We start from the raw sequence: 8,794 nt of genomic DNA on the forward strand, positions 1-8,794 counted from the left end.
CTGCATGGCCATGTATTTTACAGTCCTTTAGGATTTGCAGATCTGAGGGATGGATGTTTCTAAGCTATTATTACACGCTCTATAATTTATCAGTCTTAAGTTTAAGGATATCAGCTCAGTGAGGATTTTTAATTCACATTTATTTACTCTCTTAGCCTTTAAGTGAACATGAAAATGATTAACAAAACCCCTCTTTACTTCAAAGCTTCAATAATAACATTTGTATTGCGTGCAATCAAGCCCTGGTGTTGCAAAAATTGCCATAATCTCACATTCAACACTCTCTTACTCGTCGTCCTTGGGGTGATGCCTTGCTCCAGAGGTGCATGACCTTAGCCCAGAGATTTCCCTGACTTCAATCACGGCAGGTCAAAGCCTCCAGGCTCTTGGAAAAGTCAGCTGGCCAAAGGATGCCCTCCATCCCTATGGGAACATACAGAAGAGCCCATAGAATGAAGTAATCTTGTCACGTTGAATTTCCATGCTTTGTTTTGCTGCTAAAAATCACTTCAAGCTGTGCCTGTGTCTGAGCCAGAGATATTTGGGTATGGATGGAGGGCAGCCACCCCTGTGTGCTCAGCCTTCCCCCCAGCAGCACCACGGGGGCATCTTTCACTCTTCCAAAACAAAAATATTTCATTCTATTTGTTTCTTCTGGAAAAGGGACTGTTCATGTATTTGGAGCAGGAGTTTGCACCCTCTTCACTCTTCATCGGAGCCATTCAAGAAGGCAGCTTGGGAGCTGCTGTCACACTTCTGCTGCCGGACCCCCAGGCTGATGTAGGGCTCTCCACTGCCTCTCCGGAGCCTCTGGAGACAGCTGCAGCATAGGAGCAAGAAATCATTATTAGAAAAAACCCCAACCTAATGCCACTCACCAGAACCCTCATTCTAGAGGCCCTAAAATGCCATTGATGGGGCATTGAAAGGTTTTCATTCTGTATAAAGTCTATTTGATGGCATGGACTGAACTATCCATTCTGTAGCTTACACAGCATCCCTCAGAGCATCCCTTAAAGTGGGATAATCTTCACTTGGAAAAGCCACACTGGGGGCTGGTCATGTTTTAGTTTTTGTACCTCCAAGAATTTAGTGACCTTCAACTGCTTTGAAGTCCTTGCAAGGCAGGGGATGAAGTGTCAGGGGGTCCTGGTAATGTTTTGATGTCTCTGTCAAACTGAAGTTTGACTTTAGCACTCATTGCAGAGGAAAATAAGCAGTGTGACTTCCAGGAGCACCTCTAGGGACTCAGTTGTATGACTGCTTCCTATTTAATGCCCATGCCCATCGCTGACACTGTTTTGCATTCTGTGCACTTAACAAACACCGTGCCCTAAAACCTGCAGTATTCTGGTCTGCTTATTCAGCTGTGATTTTGTACTGCAGGAAGGGCTGGGTTACATCTGTCTCATTACAGATATCCCACCCTGCCTACCTACCCCAGACCTGCCTCAGCTCCTGTCCCAGCCCCTGTCCCAGCCGTACCAGTAAGTGAGGGTGTAGTTCACAGCCAGGATGGCCACAGCAGCTGCCCAGTGCCAGAAGAAGCACATCGTGAGGAACATGATGTTGCTGTGGTCATTCTCATCCCACACGGGACCTCCCCATGGCTGGAACAGCACAACACCGATCTGGGTAGAACAAGAAGTTGGTGGAGCAACTATGTTGGGAAAAAAATTACAGAATCCCAGAATGCCAGAACGGTTTGGGTTAGAAGGGACCTTAAACAACCTGTGCCAGAGCCTCTTCACCCTCACAAAGAGTTACCTTTATTCATGTGGTGACCAAGGAACTTGAGCTCTGAGCAGGATAGAGGTTTTTGCTGAGAGTGAAGTCCATCCTTGCAATGAGAGGCCACACAAAGTAAATCTGTGCCCAAGATATCTCTTTTTCTGTTCGATATCCAGACACAATTGTCCTTCAGCATTCCAAACTCCAAGCCATCCATTAAATATTCCAGATTTAGTATTTTACAAGCTCAGCCCAGTTTTTTACCTCTGAATAAAGGCTGGTTTGAGCTAGTACAGACTTGAAAAAGAGAAGGGAAAGTAGTTTGGTTTTGGGGTGGTTATTTTGGTTGGTTTTTTGTTTGTTTTTTGTTGGCTGGTTGGTTGGTTGGTTTGGTTTTGTTTCTTTTTTTGTTTGTTTGGGGTTTTTTTTGACAGCTTAGTTTTGAGAGCAATTATCTCCAACTGATTTCTTTGCTTTTCCAACTCCTACCAAAGCAAGCAGCTGGCTGTATTTTAACTCAGTTGTTTTATTGCTGATGGGATTTGTATCTTTCCACTAAACCAGAGGGAGGGGTGCAGGGAGCATTAGACACATTAAGCAATTAGTATTTGATCATTAGGTACTGCAAAATGTTGCTCACTTGCTTTTGCTCTTCCCCCTGGACAAGCAATAAGCCAAAACAAATAGCTCTTGCAGCAGGAGCAGCCATCAGAGATGACCTGTGAGAAGTAAATTTTCATTCTGGGTTATGAGCTATTTATGAAGTGAGCCTGGCAAAATAATCCTTGGGAGATACGTGATTGATACATGATGTATGACTTGTTCCCCTCTTTTCCCTTTGCTTCGTTGCTCTGGGAAGGCAGAACAGACCTGCCAGAACCACGTTCCCTGGACAATGGTGATGTGGGCTCGGAACATCTCCAGGACAATGCTGTCACGCAGGAAAACCTCCAGTAGGATGCTGCCAGCCCCAGCGAAGATGGTGATGAGCAGCAGGGAGTGGATGTGCTGATCCAGCATGGGGCGGTGAAGGACGTGGTAATAGAAGAGACATCCTGCCAAAACACGAGCCCTGCTTAGAGCAGCATTAACAACAGCCGTGGCCACCAAGCTGAGTAAAACACCTGTCTGGATGGCAAATTGAGACAGGCCATCATGGAAAGAGGAGACTCCACATAGCACCATCCCCTAGGTCCCCTCCTGGCATCCCAGCATCCTGGAAGATGCCCAACCTTGGGGCAGGAGGATCTGAGCAATAGAGTGACCAAGGACAGGGTCGTTTTCTTCCCACATCTGTGCTGTCACCTCTTCAGATGACCCTTCCCTTCTAGCCAGGCTTCTGCTGTGTCCTTCTTTCTTATTGCTAACTTCACCACTTTTTGGGAGCTGTAAATAATAGATTTCCTGGTCTTACATGCCAAACTGTACATGTGTACATGTACACAAAACTGCTGTGATCGGGAAAGGAAAAGTAACAGGAGCTGTGCCTTCATTAAGGAGGGTTCCACAGAAATAAGACCTTCTTTTCTCATATGAGAGTTTTGGAACTAGATGATCTTTAAGCTTCCTTCCAAGCCAAATCTTTATATGATTCTATGATCCAAAAGGGGTCTGGAATCCTGGCTGGCGACTTGCAAGGCAGCCTGAAGACAGAATGATACTGGTGAAGTGCTGAAGCTGAAAGAAATCACTTCAAAGTGCCACGTGCCATGCAAGGAGATGAGGCTAATGATGCCTGCAGTGCAATTAATGGCTCTCAGGGGGAACATGGGGCAGGAGAACAGCCTGTGGATGGCAGAGGAATGCAGAGTTCACCAGCCATTTATCGTAACAAGGAACCTCATTCTACTGCTTTGCACTGCAGTAGCCTCAGAAGTCCCAAACCAGAACTTATTCAGGACTGTGTTTCCCATCTCATTCCATCCCAGCCTGCCCTGTGTCCTATCTCCAGAGGCATCCGGAGCCGTATCTCAGTCAGGCAAATTTTAGCCCTCTCTGACTTGATCCCCAGTATCCCTCCCCAAATTAAGCACCACCTTCTACCAACCTTCAACAAACACGGCCACAGCCAACATAAGGCGATCCAGACCCTGCGGCACCACCTGGGACATGTAGGTGAGGACATCTACCACCCCGGAGAGGCCGTAGAAGAGGTACATGGTGGTGTGCTGCCAGTTCATCAGCTTCACCCAGTCGTGCTTCTCCCCACTGTACAGGTACAAGTGGGGACCATCAGGGACAAACTGCTCCGCCAGCATCCCTGTAGGACACCCAAGAATATGGAGTTTCTGGGGTTTTATTTGCAATGGTTGACACTACTCCTTTCTGCTGGGGGTTCTGAAGCAGGAGCTGGTGAGTTTGCATTAGGGAGAAAAGACTGGATGGAAAAATCAGGCCTGTGTTCAATGGCAGCTCAGCTTTGGGAAGGGGTATGATACTTGTTTTTCCACATCAAACTATCCCAGAAATCAAGTCAAGATGGACATCAAGGATGCATCCAGGCTGCCCAGGGGAGTGCTGGAATCACCATACTTGGAAGGATTCAAAAATATGTAGATATGGTGCTCAGGTTCATGGTTTAATGGTGGACGTGGCAGTGGTTAGTGGTTGGACTCAATGATCTAAGAGGCCTTTCCCAGCCTTAAGGATTCTCTGATCCTTCCACATCTAGACCAGTTTCTATGGAGTCAGGCCTCCTGTACTGTCATCAGTGCAGGCTAGGTGAATACTGCCATAGCAAGTGAAATATAACCCTTACCTATTAGAGAAAAGAGGATTTTGATTCCCCCTTCAATGGCATCCACACGCTGGAAACAGTAAGCCCTGTGGGATTTTTTATTTACTTTCTGGCTGAGATACTGCAGTGGGTATTTCACTGACCACCAGAGTCCAAAGAGCAGGAAGAAGCTGCCTGGAAGCGCGTGACCCTTAAAATTCGCCATCCTGTCAACCTCTTCTGACTACAAGGCAAAGAAAAACAATGTAATTATTCAATTTACACAAGTTATTTGGCATAACACTGGGGAAAAAAAATAGGATTTCCCCTTCAGGGAGGACTGGAGTAGGCTTGACCAAGCCCATGGGAATAGGAAGGAGCACAGGGAACTCCTGGGACCTTTCTGAGATCCTTGCCTCAAGATTAGGAAATGTCAAAAAAAGCCACAGTTGTTTCAAAAAAAGCCCCAAATCTGCTGCAATGTCTGACACATCTCAGCCTGAACCTTTAATTCCAAGGATCTCTCTCAGCAGTAGGTGCTGCTTTTCTTGCTCTCCTGAAAGTATTAACATAAGGATCTGCTGCTGACCAGGGCTTTTCAGGACCAGGTAGGAGAGATAATATACAGGAAAAACAGGAACATCTAGGAGTAAACAGAAGAGTGTTCCTTTAGCTCCATGAACAGCCATGGAAGTGGTGTGCAAAGTCCAAAATTTTTAAAAATCTCTGGAATTATTTCAGGCCATAGAAGAGGTGAAAAAATCCTGCATCTATTCCACAAACCAAAGCATTTTGTTAAAAATATGCCTTCAAAAATACCCCAAAAGCTGCTGGAAACAAAACATTGTGGGTTTGGGCAAACAAATCAAGTCATTCTCTCCATCCTGACCTGCTCGCACTCCTTCCTTCTCCTGAGCATCCCTAAATCAGGACTTGCACCAAGCTGCTGGAGCCTCTGTGCTGGAGTGCACACACGTATGGTTTGCAGGATGCTTGGAGACCCATTTCCTGGGAGAATTACAGCAATTAAACCCAGCCAGCTCCTGTTTGCTGTTTGCTTAATTAGGTTGAGAACTGATCAGCTCTTTCATGTGGGCTCAACCATATGTTTGAGGGCTGCCTTGGTGTGAGGTGGTGTCAGACTGGGTAATTAGGAGTGTTTTAATTGATAACAAGGCTGTGCTGTTGGTGCCCAGGACTTCCTTCTCTGTTTAGTAACTTCTCTGTGCTAATCTACTCTTAACCGTGGGCAGAAACTGTCTCCCTTGTGGAGTGGATGCTGTCCCTCCACATAGCAGAGTTGCATGGTTTGGACCTATATCCGACCTCCCCATCACAGACATCCTGATTATCCTGAAACGGCCTTCCCCGGCAGCATTTTGGTCTTCAGTCACCACTTGCTGAAAATATAAGCCAAAAATGCTCTTATTCTGCTGTTGCACAAGGGATAATTTGCGTGTGGGGTTAAACATGAGTTGTTGCTGTCAGCCTTGGAGAAAGGGAGTTGTTTCTTTGGCTTTATTACTATCTGATTTCAGGTCGGTTTGTCCCAGGGACACCTTGTTTCATCCCTTGAAGTCCACGGCTGGTGCAGATACCATCTCCCAGAGGACTCTGTCCCTGAGCAGAAAAATCCATAGGGTTAAAACTAATCTCCTAAATCCCTGCAACCAACCTGCCTGATCCGAGCTGCTTTAACCAAACAGCTAGCCCAACAGCTCAAGCTAAGCAAACATCGGCTCCATGTGCAAATATCACCCTGGTACATGCAGCCATGCAGGGCAGTACATGGGGCCGATGTTCCTGCAGTGCCACCAGGCTGGTTTCCATCCTGTCTTCACCAAGCACCTCTGAGCTATCCCAGTGGGTTCATGAAGATGAATTTAGGGGGGATTTAATCCAAGAGTGGAAAAGCTGTGCATGGAAAGGGCATGGTATGAACTGGCAGCTTTGCAGGTCACTATTAGCACTGCAGGGTTCTGCCTTATTTCATGACTTAAAAGGAAAGATTTATTGACAAAGGGTGCATCGGGTAATTAAACAGAAAACCAAAGCAATATGCTGTTTACCAGCAGGGCTAGCACAGTCCAGTGGGTTAATACAATCATTTCTGCAGTCCTTTGAAAGGGGCAGTTGGGGAATGGGAGCATCCAACTGTTTCCCTGTGATTAAGGGAGCAGCATTCCCAAGCCACGGAGAAGGCTGAAAAAATTTGTATTTTCTGGGTGAGTAGAGAATCTCATCATATACATGAAAAGAAGGTAATGGCTTTAAACTGAAAGATGGGAAATTTAGATCAAGTACAAGGAGGGATGGTGAAATATCAGGATAATAAATGGAAGCAGAACCAAACCCATCCCAGAATACCACAACAAGAAGGATTGATGCCATATCCTACTGTATTAATGCTACAATTATAACATGACCATAGCAATATACAGTCAAATATATAACTGATGTAGCTCTTGCAGTTACATATTAAAGGCTGATATAAAGTGAGGCCTGATGGTTTTCCAGCTGAGATTGATGCAGTCAAACTGGGACGACCTGAAGGATACACTGATCAATCACAATTAAAAGATCAGCTAAGTGGGGTATGCATAGCAACCTTACAGTGCTTATGTGATCTGGGCCTGGCTCAGGGGGTCATGGGGACTCTATTTGGGTTTGCTGGTCTCCATTCCTGCCTTATAGCACAGGGCACATGGCTCAGCTGGGACACGTGACCAGCACAACTATTTCTCCTGCTTCTCTTCCTCCTCTGAAAACATGCAATGGGTAAGCACAGGGGAAAAAAACAACCACAGTTATGTTGTGCCCTGAGGCAAACAGCTCTTGTTTACCCCTGTAGCTCCAAAGGAAGTGAGACATGCTTACAATCAGCAGGGAAAAGAACAAGCTGAAGGTCCAGTGGGTGCTGGTGTTGGTGGCCACAGCCACCATCCCAGGGCATCCCTGCTGAACATGGCTTTGTCCCTTCCCTCATCATCCAGCCATGTTTGGCAACACCCCCGTGTCCCTGCTGGCTTGTCATTCGTGCTCTTTGCCCCTGTTTATTATGGTGCCCTACACTGTGTCTGCTTAATGATTTACTGTTTCATCTGCTCTTATCACCTCCCAGAGGAGCTGGTTTTTCTTGGTTTATAGCTAATGCACCCAAAACCAGCAGGGGAGGCATCTGGAGGATGGTAAAGAATTTGAGAGCCTGATTAGGCTTTCACCTCCTTCTTTGCACACTACCCTGGCAGACACAAACTCACTTTTTAGCCACATCCTGGGCCATTTTACTATTCCAAATATTTCATTCGGTTTTCTGAGGGAGTTTTTTTTGGTTTGGTTTGGTTTGGTTTGGTTTTTTTTTGGTTTTTTTTTCCCCAAGTCCATTGATAGTGTCTCAGTCAAGGCATCACTTCCATTTTCCCCAGCTAGGAAATTACAGTCTAAAGTTCACCAGTGGGAAGAGCTAACAGCCATCACCCCTACAATTAACTTTGCCCTTCAACCTGTGTGAATCAGGCGGTTCAGACACACCAGAGCTGGTTTGCTCACTCTACATGTGCTTGGATCTCAGAGCATCTGTGGGTGACAGGGATGGTCCCCAGGGAAAGGCTGACTCAGGGAAGAGGAGAAATGTCTTGACTTGTGAAAAAGCCACCCAGGCTGAGCTCGGGCTGAGGTGAGGAATGCCACTGAGATGTGTATCTGGAAATAATGAAGCTATTTCCAGCCTTCCAGAGGGGCTCTTGTGTTGAATCTGCAGCTGCAGAAGTGCATCAAATCCAGACCTACAGACTGACAGCAGCTGAGGTGCTGTGCTCAAAAAAAATCCTCAGTCAGCCCCTTCCCTATCCTGCATGTCCTGTGTGTGTCTCTTTAAATATAACATAACCCCACTGCCCAAACCTAATGGGGATGGCAGTGAGTGAGCTATCTCTGACACAGGAGTGAGCTATCTCTGCCTCTGAGGACAGAGAGATGGCAGGAGACACCCAAAAGGTATCAGGAGAGTCATCACTGACAATGATAAGCTCTCCTGTACCCTGTGCTGCCTCACTCATTACCAGCACTTTCTTATTTGTCTGCAGGGGCACTTATAATCATAGCAGCACTTCCATTAGCTCCCACAGGAGCGGGATCCCTAATGCATTAATGTCAGGCTAAAACCCCACTCTAAACCATTTCATCTCATTATCGTCGGGCTCTCTTTTCCCTCTGTCTCTGTCTGCACCAGGGAGTGTTAACAATGACACTGAGCAATCATCTTCCTCATACTGGTAAGCTCATCTGCAGCTGCAAAAGCAGGAAAGCAGCATTTCTGCATCTAAAGGATCCTTAAGGGGTTTGGAC

General features: G+C 46.3%; 1 protein-coding gene across 1 annotated transcript; it reads right to left on the reverse strand.

Annotated features, from left to right (window-relative positions):
• Positions 1 to 125: 125 nt before the first annotated feature.
• Positions 126 to 4,678, reverse strand: LOC137461991 (transmembrane protein 45B-like). Its single transcript, XM_068171910.1, has 5 exons — positions 4,490 to 4,678; positions 3,779 to 3,991; positions 2,602 to 2,786; positions 1,486 to 1,631; positions 126 to 820 (listed from the first exon to the last, which is right to left on the reverse strand). The coding sequence occupies exons 1-5, from the start codon at positions 4,671 to 4,673 to the stop codon at positions 703 to 705; spliced, it is 846 nt and encodes a 281-aa protein (XP_068028011.1). The 5' UTR covers positions 4,674 to 4,678; the 3' UTR covers positions 126 to 702.
• Between the last annotated feature and the right edge of the window lie 4,116 nt (positions 4,679 to 8,794).

Source organism: Anomalospiza imberbis, chromosome 24 (genome assembly GCF_031753505.1).
Source record: "Anomalospiza imberbis isolate Cuckoo-Finch-1a 21T00152 chromosome 24, ASM3175350v1, whole genome shotgun sequence".
Classification (NCBI taxonomy): Eukaryota; Metazoa; Chordata; class Aves; order Passeriformes; family Viduidae; genus Anomalospiza; species Anomalospiza imberbis.